This window comes from Biomphalaria glabrata, chromosome 4 (assembly GCF_947242115.1).
Source record: "Biomphalaria glabrata chromosome 4, xgBioGlab47.1, whole genome shotgun sequence".
Taxonomy (NCBI): domain Eukaryota; kingdom Metazoa; phylum Mollusca; class Gastropoda; family Planorbidae; genus Biomphalaria; species Biomphalaria glabrata.
The window spans coordinates 4,321,903-4,341,828 of NC_074714.1; the positions used below are offsets into that span (position 1 = coordinate 4,321,903).

The 19,926-nt window shown below is 37.6% G+C and overlaps 1 protein-coding gene across 1 annotated transcript in view; it reads right to left on the minus strand.

Moving 5' to 3' along the window:
• Positions 1-19,926, minus strand: part of LOC106066760 (endothelin-converting enzyme 2-like) — a 35,627-nt gene that overhangs the window by 2,274 nt on the left and 13,427 nt on the right. Inside the window, exons 10-20 of the mRNA XM_056025339.1 lie at positions 19,771-19,864; positions 19,407-19,532; positions 16,532-16,630; positions 16,218-16,295; positions 10,653-10,753; positions 10,193-10,254; positions 6,250-6,301; positions 5,996-6,054; positions 4,938-5,050; positions 2,343-2,408; positions 2,094-2,192 (exon numbers count right to left, since the gene is read on the minus strand). Of these exons, the coding sequence (XP_055881314.1) occupies positions 2,094-2,192; positions 2,343-2,408; positions 4,938-5,050; positions 5,996-6,054; positions 6,250-6,301; positions 10,193-10,254; positions 10,653-10,753; positions 16,218-16,295; positions 16,532-16,630; positions 19,407-19,532; positions 19,771-19,864 (949 nt within the window). The remainder of the gene's footprint in view (positions 1-2,093; positions 2,193-2,342; positions 2,409-4,937; positions 5,051-5,995; positions 6,055-6,249; positions 6,302-10,192; positions 10,255-10,652; positions 10,754-16,217; positions 16,296-16,531; positions 16,631-19,406; positions 19,533-19,770; positions 19,865-19,926) is intronic.

Sequence of the window (19,926 nt, forward strand, 5' to 3'; positions counted from 1 at the left end):
CATATATATAGGATGATAAGATAATTTTATTGGTCGAAGCACAAAGAAATTAACTTTGACTATCAATCATCCATCTCAGCATTTCTACTATAACAATACCAATATAGATGCAAAGACAGGTAGTACTTATATATGTAACATACGTACACACACACACAACCAGCGTTTATGAATTAAGCCTCTATGTACTTCTGGGTGATAGCAAGTGACCTTAAAGCACCCTGATTGAAACTGGAATAAAGGAGTTTTTAAATCTTTCTGATCTAGCCTTAATGGAAAGGAGCCAACCACTTCGTCCGGATCGGATGTCATCTCATCTCTGCCTTCTGGGGCATAGGCCACCAACCAGCTTCCTCCAGGCATCTCGGTTCTGGGCAAGTCTCTCCAACTGTCCCCACGTCTTGTCCATCTACTTGGCCTCCTTTTGTTCAAATCGCGGCGCCATGTATTCCTGGGCCGTTAGGGCTTGCCTTGTTATGTTGGATGCAGGTTTGCGAAGGGTGTGACCTATCCATCCCAGGCATCTCTGAAGGATATTTACTTCAATGGGCTGCTGCTTTGTTCTTTCATCCAGATCGGACGTAGCTGTGACTTAATGGGTGCAAATAGTCTTTAAGAGTTTTGTGTGTTCTGGAAAGGCATCTTTCAAAAAAATTTCTTTAAGACATGATAGCAGTGCTCGAGGGACACATGATGTTTGTTTTTTTTTTAATTTTGTCTATTTAGTCGATGTCCATTTGCCAGGGAAGTACCAGCAGGTGATGGCAAAAGTAATCAGACTACCAACATCTGCTGTACATAAAAGTTTGTTTTGTTACTTATTCTCTTCATCCTTATCATCTTCGTTATCCTTATTATTATTATTATTATTGTTGAATACATGTTTTCCCCCACCCCTCTTTACTAACCATTTTTTTCCCACGTGAAAACTAGCTTGATTTTTTGTTTGTGCTGGAGTGTGTTAGTGTATTCAGTTTTTTTTGTTTTTTTTTTCAATGAGAGAGGAAAGATTTGTTGTTTTCTTTGTGTGTTTTGTGTTCAGTGTATGTGAATTCGATTTGAAGTATTGTAAAGTATTTCTTTTACTGGGATTATTGACTCAATACAATTTTATTGTGCTTTTGCGAGAGGTCTGCAGTCAGAGAGATAGCGGTGATCAGGAAATCGGTGAGTCATTTTTTTTGTAATTGTTTCGACCCGCTACTAACATTGTGATCACAATCATTATCCGTTAAATAGACAAGAAACATTTTAACCAGTTTTTCTAAACATTTAGACACAATGGAAGTAAGTGAAACAGGTCTAAAGTCATTCATTTTCTTTGGTTTTGGAAACCTTTGGCACTATTTTTTTTTTATAATCATCACTATCATGTATCATCATCCTCGCCAATACATTCGCCGATAGCCTATATAAGAACTGGATTTAATGCACACTCTACTTTGCATGTTATCACATTTATAAAATGACAGCAGTTCATACAGATCATTAGTGCACATTGTTTGATAGCATTACCATCGGGATGGCTGCCTGGTCGTGCGGTTTGCAACGCTGGACTGTCGTTCAGATTTATCGATGGTCCCGGGTTCAAACCCTGCCCGCTCCCATCCCCCGTCATCCTGCGGGATGTTTGGACTAGTTAATAATTATCTTCATTTCTGAAGGAACATCCGAAGCATGTAAAACATTTTACAAACAAACAAAACAGAAGACTTATTTCTCGAGTCAGCCTTTCAAGACTCTTTTCTCGATGAGTATTAATTTCAAAGTTACACTAGGAAACTATATTTTTTAGATCTAACACTGTCTGGCTTTTTGAATTCAGAACAAAAGCAAAAAGAATTCCTATTTTATTTACTATACCCTAAGCCAGGGGTTCTCAACCTGTGGATCGCGACCCCCTTGGGGGTCGATTGACGATTTGCCAGGTGTCGACAAAGGCCATCGAAAAAATGGATTGTTTTTGTCTATTCTTCAATAGGTGTGTGTGTGTGTGCGGGGGGGGGGTCGCGGCAGAGTGGGAGATTGTAAAAGGGGTCACCGAGCTTAAAAGGTTGAGAACCGCTGCGGCCTAAGCAAAGTCTTTCTCTTACCTGTGCAAAACTTAAGAAAAATATTTGATTATGATTCATGTTAATGCCAGGTAATTTCTTTTCATCACTTCTTTGACTTTGAGCAGAACTTTGAAAAGCCTTTTTTTTTTAAAGAAAGAACAGAAAGGGGATAAGCTCATTCATGAATAAAGGGGAATAACTCTATAAGCAACGTAAATCTACAGTTATTGTTCTTAATAATTAAGTCATCACGCTGAAACTATAAACAAAGCGTTTTCTTTGACTAACCTTGTAGCTGAGCTTCAGACCATCCAGATCACACATATTTTCTGCTAACGATGATGCCCCATCAAGCTGTTGATTTTATATATATATATATATATATATATATATATATATATATATATATATATATATATATATATATATATTATATTATATTATGTTCCCACCACACCAAAAAGTTAAACTCCTTCCAGCTACGCTGTCTAAGGAGTATCCATAAGGTGCGTTGGTCCGACCACATACCAGACACAGAAATCCTAAAGCTGACCGATATGCACAGTATTAATGCGATAGTAAAAAGGTCCCAACTTCGATGGGCTGGACATGTAGTCCTCATGCCAGACAATCGCCTTCCCAATCGACTTCTGTACGGGGAGTTGTGTGCAGGAAAACTCTCCCAGGGAGGTTAATACAAACGCTATAAAGACACTCTCAAGAGTTTCTTCAAGGAACGCGATATCGACATTCACGGCTGGGAAGCACTAGTTACGATCGCTCCTCATGGCGTGAAGCTGTGAGTCTCGGAGTCTCAGGATTTGAAGCAGAAAGAGTGGCCATGGTGAAAGAGCGCCGAACCAACAAAAAGCTGAGAGAAGAAGCAGGCCTGTCTGTAACTGACCACACCCACCCATGCCACGTATGCGGCCGGCTTCTTAAAGCGAGAATTGGACTTTACAGTCATCTTCAAGTCCATAGGAAATAAATGTGCTCATCTTCGATAACAAAGGAGGATCTATGCATACATAATATTTTGATCTATCATTGTTTTAGAACCAGAAACACGCATTAGAACATGTTTAGAAGGGAGACAACTGGAAAGGGAAAGAACTGTCAGAGTGGAGTAGAGAAACGGACAAGTTCTGGACATAATGTGTACTTAACTCTTTCTCTCCTAATTGACGATGCCAACGTTGATTTGATCTCATGAAATGAAATTAATTTTAAGATTTATAATCTTTAATTTGTGTTTTGTAAAAAGAGCACGCATTGCCCTATAACTCGATACCAACTATAACATTTTTTGATAACAAACAAAAACGTTATTGAAGTTTAACAGGAAGGATAGTAGAATACAAATGAGCAAAATGAATAATTCTATCGGAACGAGGAAAGTAATTACGGAGAGAAAGAGTTAATAATGTGCGTCATCATTAGATGAATACCTTAATGAGCAGATAAAATATAGACTTCAAAGCTCACATATTTAAAAAAAAACAACGACTTCTTGTAGTATTATTTTGGAGTGTGTGTGTTGTGATGTTGCTTGTTCAGGCTGTCTTGAGGTCAACTATGGATGACTTGAATTTCAACCAATTACTCTGCAAGCGTTTGGGTATTATTGTTCGGGTGTATTCCGTGTAGTTGAACAACAATCCAGACAAAACAATAAACATCGGTTTTAACTAGTGAAGAGATGTAGTCAACACTGATGAACAACTTCACATATATTTATTCTAATAAAAGGCCACAGTAAAAGTCTCTGTTACTAAACACGTCGTTACCCTGGAGTATTCTATCGCTAACTGATTTTCCGGTCTCTAACCCAACATATCCCAAACGTCACTAGTCCCGTTCAATATGCGTCTTCTATGGTGCGTCGCTAAATAACTAAACTATTAATAAGGTGTCTAACAGTGTGTTTCTATAGTGACAGTGGGAAGAGGTTAGTGATTGGTTGTGAACGATGTAAGATAAGTAGCATTGCCGTCAGCGGTCTTCGATAAAGCAGATAACTCCAGAACGCAAGGCTGAAAAGACGTGTTATTGTAGTGAGTTAGATTTTGTTCAAAATACCATTTATTTTAGGGCCTATCACTAAAGTCTACTACATTTATTTCATTTTATCTCAAGTTCAATTGGTTTATAGTGTAAATATAGGAAATATACTGTCTTGTTCACAAGGAAGTTATTCAAGCTAGTTCAAGCTTTATAAGTTAAGATAAAATACGCCTACAGCGGTTTAGTTGACTGCCAGCAGTTTGGTGCTACAGGTCATTGACCGGCAACAACAAGTTCATTTTTGAGAAGTGGTAAAGCACTTGATCTCCTGGCTGTGGGCAGCGGTTCTCAACCTTTTAGGCTCGGCAACCCCTTTTTACATCACTCACTCTACCGCGACCCCCTCCCCCGCACGCACACACACAGCAATTGAAGAATGGACAAAAACAATTCATTTTTTCACTGGTCTTAGGCGACCCCTTTTAAATCGTCAATCGACCCCCACAGGTTAAAACCCCCCATGATTTAGGGAATTCGAATAATGTTGTTGATTGTGCTACATAGTTCCATGGAAGCCATAGATATAGATTATACTCTAGGTTTAAAAGAGGATTTATTCAATTTATTGTATAACTATTGTATAACTACGTGCGCCTTTGCCACCACATCGACACACAATTCTTCAATACTTCTCAAATCTAGCACTTCATTGTTACTATCTTAACTCTTTCTCTCCGTAATTATTTACCACATTCTGGTGGAACTAACGCTGGTATCTTCAGTTAGGAGAGAAAGAGTTAAAATGACTTTCAAAGGAAAGATAAATCGTAATTTCTAATCCCTGCTTCACAAAGGTAACACATCCCCCATGCAACATACTTTCTCTCCCTTATATGAAAACTTTCTGTACTGGTCTTTAAAGCACTCGGACAAATGTGTCAGTTTTCTGAGTTCCTCTTCTTTCCACGTAACGTTGAACATAGGATCCGCATCTGAAAATAAAGAAAAAGAATTAAAGTATTGCAAAACAATTAAGAGTAATTTAATTTTGTTACCTGAAAAAACAGGAGTGGTTCCATTAAAAGATGAAGACAACTTAAGACCAGGGCCGGATTTAAGCATGTCGAGGCCCTTACAATATTTCCAAAGCGTTAATAAAGATCCATAAGACATGGAGGTCTTGAGGTGTCAATATGTCACAAGATGTTCTCCTGTGATGCCGAGGATTCTTATGTTGATATAGACTCTAGGGCTAGAGCTAAATATCTTTAGAAATTCAAACAATGAAGAGCCTTTATTCAAAATACAAAACTTTAATTCAGGAATTAGGATGTACAAATATATACAATATACAAATGTATAATTGCTACTTTACTTTATAAGTCTTCTGTCCTGAAGGCTTTCTAAATTTAGTGATTTTACTTAAGGTGTTACCCTAGTCATCTGTGAATATTCGTTTGTTTTGAATCTCACTTCTCTATTTTGTGTCTGTTCCAGTATTCTTAATGTTTTCTTGAGTTGAGGGGTCCCAAACAGAGGATGCATATTCTATTATAGGCCTTACCAAGGTTAAACAACATTTTAGTTTTATGTTCTTATTTGATTTATAGAAATCTCTTTGAATAAACCCTAATGCTTTATTTTTTGTTTGTTCATAGTTTCATCAATATGGAGATTTCGTGACCGTTTTTCATGTATTATAACACCTCGGTATTTAGTCTGCGTTACTGTCGTAGTGAATGTGGTCCAGTGTGAATGGTACTTAATAGGAGTCGAACTATTTTCTTGATAGAGTTAAGTAAACTTTCTTTCCAGAAAGGATTCGTCCCAAACTCCCTGGGTTAACAGTAAGCTACTATTCAATTTTATTCTCGTTGAAAAGATAGCTTTTATCTACAACTGCGACCAACTATGACTGGATAATAATTTGTGTTTACCAAGACCGTGAACTAGCTCGTGCCCGATGATAGATCCGATAGCACCAAACACCATGGACCTACAAAGACAGAAAGAAATTAATGACAATGCTTGACGTAGTTGGATTTTATCATGTTTTTTTACATACCTTCCTTTAGTGTGAAGAAGTACTACATCTGTGTTTATTAAGGAAAAGTTCAAAATTTAATTCATATGATAGTATTTGTGAATTTGTTTAACAAAAATAACACACAAAAAAAGTAACAGAAAATACCTTAAATACTTTGGGGAATAAGTTGGAGTCTGTAGAAATCCTAAAGGTATTTCTGAAAATAATATTTGAATAATATATATTAGACACTTAAACTTAATAAGCACACAATAATAAGACTTGTCATCGAGTCCGAAAAACAAAGCAGTGTTTCATGCATAAAATTAAATGTCCTTGTTGGGATAGAGACATTATCTTCTAAGGACTTTAAAAAGTCCCAAAAAGCCCGCGGAGTCTGAGAGCGCATGAGGCGCCCTGAACACACTTCCCCGTTGTGGAGGCTGTCCAGCACAGCATAGAGCAAGACAGGCCACTGTCCTGTTGGCTCATATTTCTCACGGCTATGGCCAAACCTTTTTCACGGTGCCCCCTGCTGCGTGGAAGAAGAGGAAACTGTGTCTCATACAAAAAAAGCTAGTAGTGGCATTCATACTCCACCTCCGGGTATACCTGATGTCACAGTGGCTAAGCTGCAGCAAATTCAGAACTAAATGAATAGCTCTACCAAAACAAGACGCGATTCTACCATTGCTCTTCTGCGTACACAGGAGAAAGAATCGGACTTATAAATTGGCCACAATTTGTAATCAGTGCATTTAGAGTATTTTAGAGCAATGAAATGCAATTAAACATTCCGTATTTTATTCAAAAAGCATTGCGCTGCAATTCTAATAGCCCAAACCTTAAAATCATGGAACTATACTAAAGGAACGACGACTTCGAGGTGTTTCTTTTTACAAAGCCGTATAGTTCCATGCTCAAACATTACGGTTTTCAGGCTTATTCAGTACATGAATTCGTTCTCTATAGACTACAGAAAAAAATAGCATTATTCTCAGCATTCCAGAAGAGCATTATGACTTATTTATTCAAAAGTTATTTACATTATTATGCTCGTTATATTATCACTACACCTTGAGCCTCAATTATATTTGTTGTGACTGCGCTACGAACATTAAATTATAATCAGTATTTTTTTTAGTTTTTTTGTATACGGATTTTAGGAGTCAGTTATAGAGATCGGGCTGCAAACAACGAAATCCTAGGCCGCACTGGGAGCCGACCACTAAGTGAGGTTGTGACAGAGCGTCAGAGACTAAATGAACGACGCATACCAAGAGATGTGATGATATAAAGGTCGTTACGAAAAAAGCGCAAACAGTGACGTCTTCGTATAACTTGGCGCCATACCTTCATGGAGGACAGCAGGTGGGAGGAGGCTTCAGACATTGCCAGTGACAGATCTTTGTGGAGACAGCTTGCCGCCCAATGCTCCGAACGGCGCGGGAGGATCTAAGTACTAAGTAAGTCCTAAATTAGTTCTAAGTAAGTAAATCCTTAGTAAGTCCTTAGTAAGTAAGTATAAGTTACTTCGGTCATTCCTACAGAAATGAACACTGTCACGGCCTAGATTAAACACCCTGCCAACATGACAAGGTTTAACATCGAACCACTAGCGGATCCAGAACTTTGGAGTGGGGGGGCGATTTTTTTTCCAAACCCTAACCCTAACGCCCAGTAAACCCTAACCCTACGCATAAACGTGCATACAGCGCGCGCGCGCACACACACACACACACGCACACACACACATATATATAAATATGAGAATAAAAAAAGCAGCATTTCTCAACCTTCGGCGAAAACCAAAACAACTGGGGCAGCGCTATAAGGTTCTCTGGTGAAGTTCGGGGCGAAGCCCCGACGCCATAAGCGTTTTCTTGCTTTTTTCACTGCAGAAACGCATTCTCCTGACAAGTACAGCTCATTATTCATCAATGGAGTTCGGGGCGAAGCCCCGTCGCCATAAGCGTTTTCTTGCTTTTTTGACTGCAGATACGCATTCTCCTGACAAGTACAGCTCATTCTTCACAATGTAGTTCGGGGCGAAGCCCCGACGCCAAAAGCGTTTTCTTGCTTTTTTCACTGCAGAAACGCATTCTCCTGACAAGTACAGCTCATTATTCATCAATGGAGTTTGGGGCGAAGCCCCGACGCCAAAAGTGTTTTCTTGCATTCTTCATTGCAGAAACGCATTCTCCTGACATCTACAACTCATTACCCATAAATGAAGTTCGGGGCGAAGCCCCGACGCCAAAAGCGTTTTCTTGCATTCTTCACTGCAGAAACGCATTCTCCTGACCTGAAGCTCATTATTCATACTATTAAAAAACGACCTTTCGAATAATGTTGTACTTGAAAAATATTCTAATTTGAATTTATAGACCCATAATACATTGCAAATAAAACCGATATGTTCCTTGAAAAGATAGGATACCCCACGTATTTAGATTTTTGCTTTGAGGATCGCCGCCGAAAAAAAAACTTATTCGATAAATAGTATTCACGAAGACTCTAGCATAAATTGTGAGTTATAGTCCCAAATTTATTTAGCTAGAAAAATATCCGATTGAGTAAAGGTTGGGAAAAGGCGACTATGAAAACGTTATTTGAGTTTAGAACTCATCTCAATCTTGACTCTTATACTCTTATACTGAAAAATTTCGTTTGAATTCTAACTTTTGCAATGCAAAGTCTTTCTTAAAATACTTATGATAACTTCATGTGAAATTACAAAAACTCTGTCTGGAAATGGGAATGGCGGTAGAGTGAAAACGATTAATCCTCGCTCCTTTACTAATTTCTGCTAAAGATTGCATTTGGCATTAAAGATATAAGAATTTAATTTATAGTATATATAAATTATATTAGTGACAGATTTTTTTAATTTTGTAATTTCTTAACTATAATACAAAAAGAAAAAGTATTGATTTGTCCGATGGGGGAAATGCGATTGCATGTATCGCCCTTCCCACCTGGTACAACCCTTTTTCATTTAAATTTTCTAATGATACAATTTGAGATTAGAGTGTGGTACGACATATTTACAATGGGTCACATATCAATACGTAGTTTATATTATATAGATATTCAACTAATTTTATTCACAAACTATGATTCTCCACAAAAATAGGACCGCCCCCCCCAGCACTCAGAGGGCTAGAGTGGGGAGGGCAGTACATGCAATCGCCCCCCCCCCCCTCACCCCACCGAATCGGCCAAAATACCAGAAAGGGAGCGACATAATATAAAATTTATATATTAATTCAACTAATTTTGTTCAGAAACTATGATTTCTCAATAAAAACGGACCGCCCCTCCCCCACTCAAAGGGTTTAGGTGGGAAGGGCAGAAGAGGTATTCGTCCCCTCCCCCCACCAATCGGCAAACAGGGAACGACATAATATAAAGATCGGTTAAAATATCAATAACAAGTTACAAGGATATAGATATTTAATTGATTTTGTTAGCAGGCTGTGATTTCTACCAATAAATTGGACCGCCCCCCCCCCACTCGAAAGTTAAAAGGGGGGGGGGGCGGGATTGATACCATCGCCCCCTCCCGACCCCACCAAATCGGCCAACATACTAGAGGGGGGGGGGCGAAATAATCTAAAAATAGGTTGAAATATAAATAATTAGTATATATTTTTAACATAAGTAATAAATGTGTGAATCCTATACTAAAGTTTGTCCGCCCCCCCCCCCCTTCGGGGGGGGGGGGCGGCCGAGTGGGGGGGGCGATCGCCCCTACCGCCCCCCCCCTGGATCCGCCAGTGCATCGAACGGGGTTTCGAACTCAGGACCATCGTGTTGACAGTCTGAAGTGCAGACCACACTGCCAGGTTTTGTTAACACAAAGCTAAATTTTTTTTTTTAATGTTCAAGTCTAGGCCTTCTTGACATACGTGTCAATATAAAGGTACTTTACATAACTGTCAATATGAAAATGTAAAGCATAAAATGAAACGCTACTTTGTAATCTTTAAGTCTCACGTGTATTTTACAAGACAGAGAAAAGACAGACACAGGAAAGACAGAGGAGAGAAAGACAGAGGAAGGACAGACAAAGACAGACAGAAGACAGAGTTATAAGATGCTCTACCAATCGAATTCGAGAATAAATTCCAATAAGCTCCAGCTTTTGTTACAGGCACGATCCATGACCTGGATGGAAATAAGAGTATAATTATATTATTTATTACCTAATGCAGACATCTAAAATTTGGCAATTGTATACCATTTTAGCCATTTAAATTATACGTCAAACATAGTTAATAAGAAGATGCATTTTTTGTTTGTTTTGTTTTCTCATTATAGTATTTGAGCTATACCTAGTATTTTTATTGGCTTATCTATATAAACAAATTAGTTCAATGATATATACTCCTTACGTAAGTCCATAATTATTGGCATTATGTCATCAGTGCCGTATTTAGACTTGACAATACGCTGTTTGCTCCCTTTATAGGGCCAGAACTTCTGTTAATTTGGGGTTTGGGGACATAGCTTTTACAGCCTTACATATAGGTCTGGTATTATCCACTTCTTACTTAGTTCTTTACCTTGTTGCGAATGGAAGATTTGATTTCTTGACTGTCTGTTTGGACTTATATCGATGGAAGTCTATAACAATGTCCAGAAACTGTCCTTCACTGGTGAAACTCTGAATTTGTTTTCCGCATTTTCATGTACAGTAGAGAAAAAAATGGAGAATACATTTTTTAAAGATATATTACTGTGATTGTAAAGCTTGTCTCCCTTAGTACAGTAGGTTAAAGTAACATCGGCTCATTGACTCAGGACATTGTAGAGTGAGAGGGCATTGCCTACACCAGAGGTTCTCAAACTTTTTTTTTAACCCGGGGATCCGTTTAAATAGTCGAAGCGGACCCCCAAGTGAAAAGAAGAATCATAAATATAAATACGCATCTCATAGAACAAGTTGTTATATGTATTGGGAAGTTCTGTTTATAAGATGTAGGTCTACATATCGGCACACATAATATAAAATTAGCCTCTGTCCAAAGTTCCCCTATTAACTAGATGGTCATTTATCTTATCTTATCTTATCTTATATAATACAGACGTTACTTCAAAAACCGTTTTGCGAGAACACAGATCAGTGACCTTATAGTTATGTTCTTTCCTTTTTTTTTTTTTTGAGTCTACATATGCAGGTCAACAATCATTTTCAAGCACGAACTCTACAATTATTTTACTTTCAATCCTACAGCTCATTTCCCCAAAAGTTTCTCTTTAGATCCTTTAGAGGAAATAACTGCTCACGCAAGAATTGCATGCATCTCCCTAGCGCCTTTGTTGCTCCAATCGCCCTGTGGTAAAACAATAAATAAATAAAACATATACTGTACCTATTGACCTATTTCTGCTTTGTTTGTCGAATGGATTGAAAGGTAGCAGCTCTGTAACGGAGATAATGTTACACATGTTTGCGAGCGACTATCAGTGCGTTTAAGCTTGTAATTGTCTCCCTTCTGTGGGTTTGAGTTTCCAACAAATAAGGTCGTCTCTTACAAGGCTAATATTTAACATTTTTGTGAAACGCCGTAGTTTGCAACCACAACCACTGGTTATGAGTGAACCAGACTTACGAAAACTGTAATCGTAACAATTAATACGGTATATCAAAGATTGTCCTGTGGAAGTCGACCTACTGGCATTCTACGAACGTGGCAAAGCCAGCCATGGTGTCTGCTGCTGATAACAGAGCGGATGCCCTGGCACCCTGCTCTTCGTAGCACTTCCTCGTTGGTTATTAGAGATGGGAAACGAACCGAACCCGAACCGAACGAACCGAACTCGAACCTCACTTATGACCGAACCGAACCGAACCCGAACTTTGAAACTGCTTGGTACGAACCGAACCGAACGAACCCTCCTTTTCTTAACCGAACTAATTTTGCAATTTTTAAATCCCTTCCATTATACTTTGAAAACTTGGGAGGGGGTGGTGGTATTTCTAAAAAAAAAAAAAGCGGCTCGCTTTGATTCCCATGGGTTTTTCCGTACGTGCCGACTCTCCCCTAACCTTGAATGTTCGCGGGCTGTTTGCAATATTGATTTTGAGTCGAATAGGCGCCCTCTAATTAAATCTAGATCTAGATTCAAGTTCCTAGTAAGTAGAAAGTCAACATTAAAACATTGACACTTTTATTTGAGATGGCTGTTAGTTAAGCGTAGAATATTTTTTTGCCGATTAGAGAGTGTAGATATAAATAGGTTCATTTGTGTTCTAGTTTAAAATAAATTTTAATTATCTTCTATTAAGTGATTTATTTAACAAAATTTTGAAGTATTTCATATTGGAATATTATCAGTGGCGTAGCAAGGGTTGGGAAGGAGGGTGAGAAATGTACCCCCCCGGGCCCCCACTTGAGGGGGGCCCCAAATTAGTGTTTTTTACAATAAATATTCAATATTACGCAAAATGCAGGGGCCCCCAAAGAGGTCCAGCCCCTCCCGGGCCCCTTAATGATGAAAAATTCCTATCTACGCCCCTGAATATTTTTACTATTATTCTGTTTTGCATTGATCATCAGTATTTTTAATGCAGCATTTCTCAAACTTTGGGTCCTCTCAAGTGGGTGGGGATGTTTAGTATCTTGAATTGGGGGATGGGGAGACGCAACTTCTTGACAAAAAGGGGTGTCATAGAGTGTGTGTGTGTGTGTTTTCTGGTGGCGGTAAGAAGAGGTTAAGCGATTGATTGGTGTTTATGCATTAAGGATGATGAAATTAGCGTAATGCAAATGTGAAACGGCAAACAATCTTGAGACATGAAAGAGTAAAGACGTTGTTTTGTTGTGACCTAGATTTTGTTTAAATATCAGTATATTTCATTAATATTACATCTCTATCACAAGTTAAATATGTGAATATTGTAATAATAGTTAGGCTATATTGAGTTGTTCACATAAGAACTTTATTTGAAAGTGTATTAAGTTTATATGTTATTATAAGGCTTGTCTTCGAGTCCGAAGATTAGTGAGGAATGCAGTTTTTCCCATGGCTTCGCAGGCCCAGCTGTGACCTACATATTTTGCCACATCCAGGGCAAGCATAACCACTGTTCGCATGTGGTCGATTTAGTTTTTCTTTTCGCGTCTGCGTTTGTCCCCGGCAGCGGATTTTCTTTTGGTCTCAAATGTGTATCCCGCGGCCTTCGGGAGTGAACTCCAACTGACTCGTTCTAAGGCCACGTGCAACCAGGTTCTCTCTTCTATGTCAGCTAAGGAAAGTTGACTCCTAAGCTGGTCTTTGAAGCGTTTCCATGGGGCGCCTCTGTAACGTTGACCATCTTTTAGCTCACCAAAAAAAAAGACTGCCTTTGGCATACGTTCGTTTCCCATACGGGATACGTGCCCTGCCAAGCATAACTGTCGGACCATAAGAAGTCCATCTATACTATCCTTACCGGTAAAAATATAAAACGCCTATATTGGTTCAATTGTACTAGCTGTTTGTAAGCGATAAACCAACGACCAACTAACAAAGAGAGGGGGCTTCGAAAAAAAAAGTTTTATTTTTAGTGTAACTTATCTGAATATTGGTATAATTACATGTTTAAAAATTAAAATATATTAAGTGGAGATGTCATTTTATCTTCTAAAACCTTGTCAACTGTAGACAGCTTTTTGCGAGGCGCGTATGCACAATGTGGGTCAAAACGTTTTGAAGAAAACATTTTAAAACATCTCCGCTAGTGTGATTCTTCTGCATTTTTTTTTGTCACAGAATAGTCGAATTTCTTCCGTATATTGCAATTTATAATAGTGACGACTTATGTGTGAAAAAAAATCCTCGATAGAGACGTCTTTACATGAAGAATATTTCTTTAAAAAGATCACGCCCATTATAGAAGTACGTGCGCAATATGTAGGCCTACCTAGAATGTCCCTTGCATAATTCTATTGACCAGGTCTGCCTCTTTATTATTAGATTTAATATGGCCCTCGACTTTTTTATTATGATAAATAGTGCGTTCTGAAAGAAAGCAAATCGATATTAGCCTTTTAAAAAAATTCGCTGAGCGCCGAGTCACGCCCTGAATGAAACCACTTGCCTACTTGAGCGAAAACCTGCTACATCTTTATTTCTATCTCCATTAAGAAATTTTTACAACGCTTTAAATATATGTAGGCAACATTATTTTGGAAAAAGTATTGCCCATAGGCCTATTAAATATTGCAAAGTATTTGTTTTATGTAAAAATTCAAATAAAAAAGTTTTAACTAATAAATTGCATTAAACCTTTTGCTATTACATAATTTCATAACATCGAACCGAGCCGAACCCGAACTTTAGACCTGACCGAACCGAACCGAACCCGAACTATACTCCTCATCGAACCGAACCGAACTCGAACTTAAATCTAACCGAAGCGAACCGAACCCGAACATTAAAAGTTGGGTTCGATTCCCATCTCTATTGGTTATCTTACCTTCTAATAGAAGGCAGGAGAGCTGCTGGTCGCCCACTTTTACGTTATACGGATGTATGCAAACGCGACATGAAGCTCTTCAAAATCGACACTGGCAACTGGGAAGAGGTGGCACTGGACAGATCCACATGGAGAGAGAGCATAAAGGAAGGGTCTCGGATTGCAGATGTCATACACAACAGAAGCAGAAAGAAGGGTGAAATTGCAACGGCGCCTGGTGATTATATATGCCCAACCTGCGATCGCAGCTGTGTATCAAGGATTGGCCTCTTTAGTCACACAAGAAGTTGCAAAGGGAAAAGATTGTCTCTCGAGACGCAAAATGCCACAGGATTAATGATTAATGACCTCATAATAATAAGAATTGAATTTTGTATTGTTATATATATAGTTTAAAATTTTTATAAATAGTTTATAAAATAAACGTTTTATTTTTTATATACTTTTTTTTATCAATAAAAAAACAAATATAAATTACACCATAATTAAGGAATTTAAACGCTAAAAGCTTTACAAAAACTATTAAATATTCTTTCTTTATCAAAATATTTAAAGTATATAAAATAGATGTCTTTGTTCTTAAAAGAATTGATAATTGTTCCCCCTTACACGTCTTTAAGCGATATGTATGACTTACACACAAGCTGCTACATAGGCTCGTATTGATAGTTGATACTCTAGCTTTTGTTTGCACTGTCCCTTCCAGAGCGTCATATATATTAGCCCCTAACCACAATTAGTTTTTTATGGTTCGTTTGTCCGTCAAACTAGAAAAGTTATTTTTAAAAATACAATTTTACCGTATTTTGTAGGTTACTAAGACTAACACGCTTTTGGTAGCCTCGAAATGAATGTAGGCTTTGGATCTAGATCAGCGGTTCTCAACCTTTTATGCTCGGCGACCCCTTTTTACAATCCCCCACTATGCCGCGACCCCCTCCCCAAAAAATACACACAGCAATAGAAGAATAGACAAAAACAATCCATTTTTGGTGGTCTTTGGCGACCCCTGGCAAATCGTCAATCGACCCCCAAGGGGGTCGCGACTCACACGCTGAGAACCCCTGATCTAGATGGAAATATTGTCCTCTGCTGCTGAAAGTTGAATCGTATGCCAACAGTTATCTGCCGCTATGTCGGTAACATAGAAAAAGAAGAGAAAAGGATACGGAGAAACGTGAGTGCGGTATAAGGTAACCTTTAAGACGATTTCAAATCAAAGAGATATTCATAATGTCACTGGCTTGGTAAAAGGTAACCTGTTACATTGATTCAAGCTTAAAGTATCTTATAAAAATCGGGGCAAAAGCTAAAAATACAAAAATATTCTCGGAAACAATTAAACTGAGAAACTTCTTGTTAAGCGAAAAAAAAAGTAACAAACAATATGAGACAGACAGACGGATTGATAAATGTTTATTTGTAAAATGTTTGACATGTTTCGGATGTTCCTTCAGAGTTGAAGATAATTACTTCCTAGTCCAAACCTGCCGCAGGACGACGGGGGATGGGAGCGGGCAGGGTTTGAACCCTGGACCATCGACAAATCTGAACGACAGTCCAGCGCGCAAACCGCACGACCAGGCAGCCATCCATAAATAAGTAAATAAATATAAGATAAATCTTATACGAGCCACTAAATAATCTTATAATTCTCTGAACTCACAGTTTCACTCAAGTTATTGATGTATGAGTCATTCAGGATGTACTCTGGGTAACCAACTTGAATCTGTATGCGTTCTATCTACAGAATGAAAGAAGATATTTTTCCTTAACGTTGAGAAACAGTCACTGGCACTTATAGAAAATTGTGTCAAATATTTTCTCTAAAATCTCTATCATTTTTCTGTTCTGAAATTGCAGCCCGGTTCCTCCCTCTCTTCCTCTCTCTCTCTTTTTTATTCTCCCTCCTTCTATCCCCCCTCTCTCTCTCTCTCTCTCTCCATATATATACATATAATATATACAACCTGTGTATACCTTAGCTCGTAAAGATGTTTTTGTTTCTCTTGACAACCAATCATTTTCATCAACAGTGGACTGTACAGCCTGCACTATCTCAGTTGCGACTGTTCTTATCTGAATGTTAAAACATGAATGTATTAAAACCAGTGAATGAAAAGATTTTATGCAAGCAACTCTTCACTAAAAAAAACATCACTCCGGAGTATAGCCATCAGAATGGATTCTGTTAATGGTGATCACCACACGAGAATAGTTTTATTGTCATCTTTTCTATTTTGCACTGCAGCTTACGATACTTTGCCGACTGAAAATTGCGGCTTACATTTATGTTAAATATTTGTTTGTAAAATGTTTGACATGTTTCGGATGTTCCTTCAGAGTTGAAGATAATTACTTCCTAGTCCAAACCTCCCGCAGGACGACGGGGGATGGGATCGGGCAGGGTTTGAACTCGGGACCATCGGTAAATCTGAACGACAGTCCAGCGCGCAAACCGCACGACCAGGCAGCCATACCATGTTATGAAGTCAATGTTGCAATGTTTATGTCAACTTAATGTTCAGTAAAATAAAATCAGTTTGAAACTATTAGAAAGTTATGGAAGAAATGGAGCAAAGTTTGTCGAAGCTGTAGGACCTTTCAAAATAGGAAAATAACGTTTCTGATGATGTGAAATTAGATATTCAGTTGTTTTTTCCTGGCTGTTATTAGTTCCTGTCCACTTACAGCACCAAACTACTCCTAGACAACTTAACCGCTGTAGGCGTAATCTTGAGTAATAAAACTTTGAATAACTTGAGTAACTTCCTTGTGAACAAGACTTAATATAACTTTTATTATAATATAGACAAAATCAAGTTGTTATGAGATAAAATAATGTAATATTTGTACTAGACTTTAAGTAATACTATTTTTTTACAAAGCTTATATCCACATTCTCTGTCTGTCTGGTAAAAGTTATGTACACGTTATTTCTCCCACACCTACTCTCGGATCAAGTTGAAACTTCGCACAATTATTCATTGACATAGAGAAGACATGAGTCAATAAAAACAAAGTAACCAATTAGACAATTACTGGTAATTAATTATTTTGTTTAATAGCAACAAGGTAAACAGTATTTCACAAAAAATGGCTAAATTTGTTGGGGTTAGTCCCCTTAAATAATCGTTAACGCTATTTTCTTCCTCAAACTTTCTCGGATCAAGTTGATACTTTGAAAAATTATTGATTTTAACCCTAACAAGACACGAATCAATAAACGAAAATATTCAATTAATAATTATTTTGTTTGATATGGAATAAGGGAAGAAACTTGTACATTATTGGTAGATATATTTTTTAAGACTGAGTTCTTCCCCTTTACATAAGCCTTTTTTTTGAAATATTTTTTTAGCTTGTTAACAAAATCTAACTCACTACACTAACGCAATCTTTCCGTCTCACGTTCTGGAGTCGTCTGTTCTAACTAAGACCAATGATGACAATGACACCTATCTTGCATTATTCCCAATCAATCGCTAATATTTTCCCACCGTCACAAGAGAAACACTGCCATGAGCCTTTCTACCTCTTACTATGTAAGTTAGTTTGACATCCATTGGAGACACTCTATTGCTGAAATAGACATTGTCTGATGGAGGTTAGTTTAACATACATATTGAAGACACTCTATTGCTGAAATAGACATTGTCTGATGTAGGTTAGTTTGACATACATATTGAAGACTCTCTATTGCTGAAATAGACATTGTCTGATGGAGGTTAGTTTGACATACATATTGAAGACACTCTATTGTTGAAATAGACATTGTCTGATGGAGGTTAGTTTAACATACATATTGAAGACACTCTATTGCTGAAATAGACATTGTCTGATGGAGGTTAGTTTAACATACATATTGAAGACACTCTATTGCTGAAATAGACATTGTCTGATGTAGGTTAGTTTGACATACATATTGAAGACACTCTATTGCTGAAATAGACATTGTCTGATGGAGGTTAGTTTAACATACATATTGAAGACACTCTATTGCTGAAATAGACATTGTCTGATGGAGGTTAGTTTGACATACATATTGAAGACACTCTATTGCTGAAATAGACATTGTCTGATGGAGGTTAGTTTAACATACATATTGAAGACACTCTATTGCTGAAATAGACATTGTCTGATGGAGGTTAGTTTAACATACATATTGAAGACACTCTATTGCTGAAATAGACATTGTCTGATGTAGGTTAGTTTGACATACATATTGAAGACACTCTATTGCTGAAATAGACATTGTCTGATGGAGGTTAGTTTAACATACATATTGAAGACACTCTATTGCTGAAATAGACATTGTCTGATGGAGGTTAGTTTAACATACATATTGAAGACACTCTATTGCTGAAATAGACATTGTCTGATGGAGGTTAGTTTAACATACATATTGAAGACACTCTATTGCTGAAATAGACATTGTCTGATGGAGGTTTGTTTGACATACATATTGAAGACTCTCTATCGCTGAAATAGACATTGTCTGATGGAGGTTTGTTTGACATACATATTGAAGACACTCTATTGCTGAAATAGACATTGTCTGATGGAGGTTAATTTCATCTTCTCCTTTCGACGTCCTGGGGTGGCTCAGTGCTGAAGCACTTAGTTTCCGAATCGATGGTCTCAGGTTCAAATTTCGATATTATTAGTACAACCCTGTGTCCACCAAACTGAAATTCGTTGGGGAAAGCAAAGGCAGTTGGTGCTTGGACACGTGACTCCCTCGTTAACCGCCGGCCATAGAAACCGATAACCATGAGGCCATCTGCACATTAAAGACTATTCACACATTTAAGACTAATCGTATCAAAAAATGGCATTCTATTTACGACTTTACTTGGTTCAGGTCTCGTTGGTTGGCATACGCTTCTACATACATTCTGTCTACAAGAGCTGGATATATCATCATAGTTTGTTTGACACAATTCTCCCACCATTCTCGTGGCTGAGTGTACTTCAAATCCTAAAATAAATAATAAATTTAAAAATTTAATTAATACATAATATAGATTATCTCAAGAAATGTCCTATAGCTCATTAACACTTTTCAACTATATTATTTAAAAAAAAACAACTAAATCAACGACGAATAAATTAGATATTTTCTTGAAATAGAAAAGAAATTAGTTTCTTACGGATTAAAATTAATCGAAAACGCAAAAATGAACGATTGTACAAAAAGAAATCGAGGATATACTTACCAAATACATTTCATCTAAGAACTTGATAAACATTGGTCCTAGTGCAAATGCGAACTTGGCCACCAAAAACGACATTAAATAATTGGACAGGATGCTGTACACGAATATAATGGAATGTTAAAGGAAAGAAATGAAATGTCATGGAGTCAATTTCAT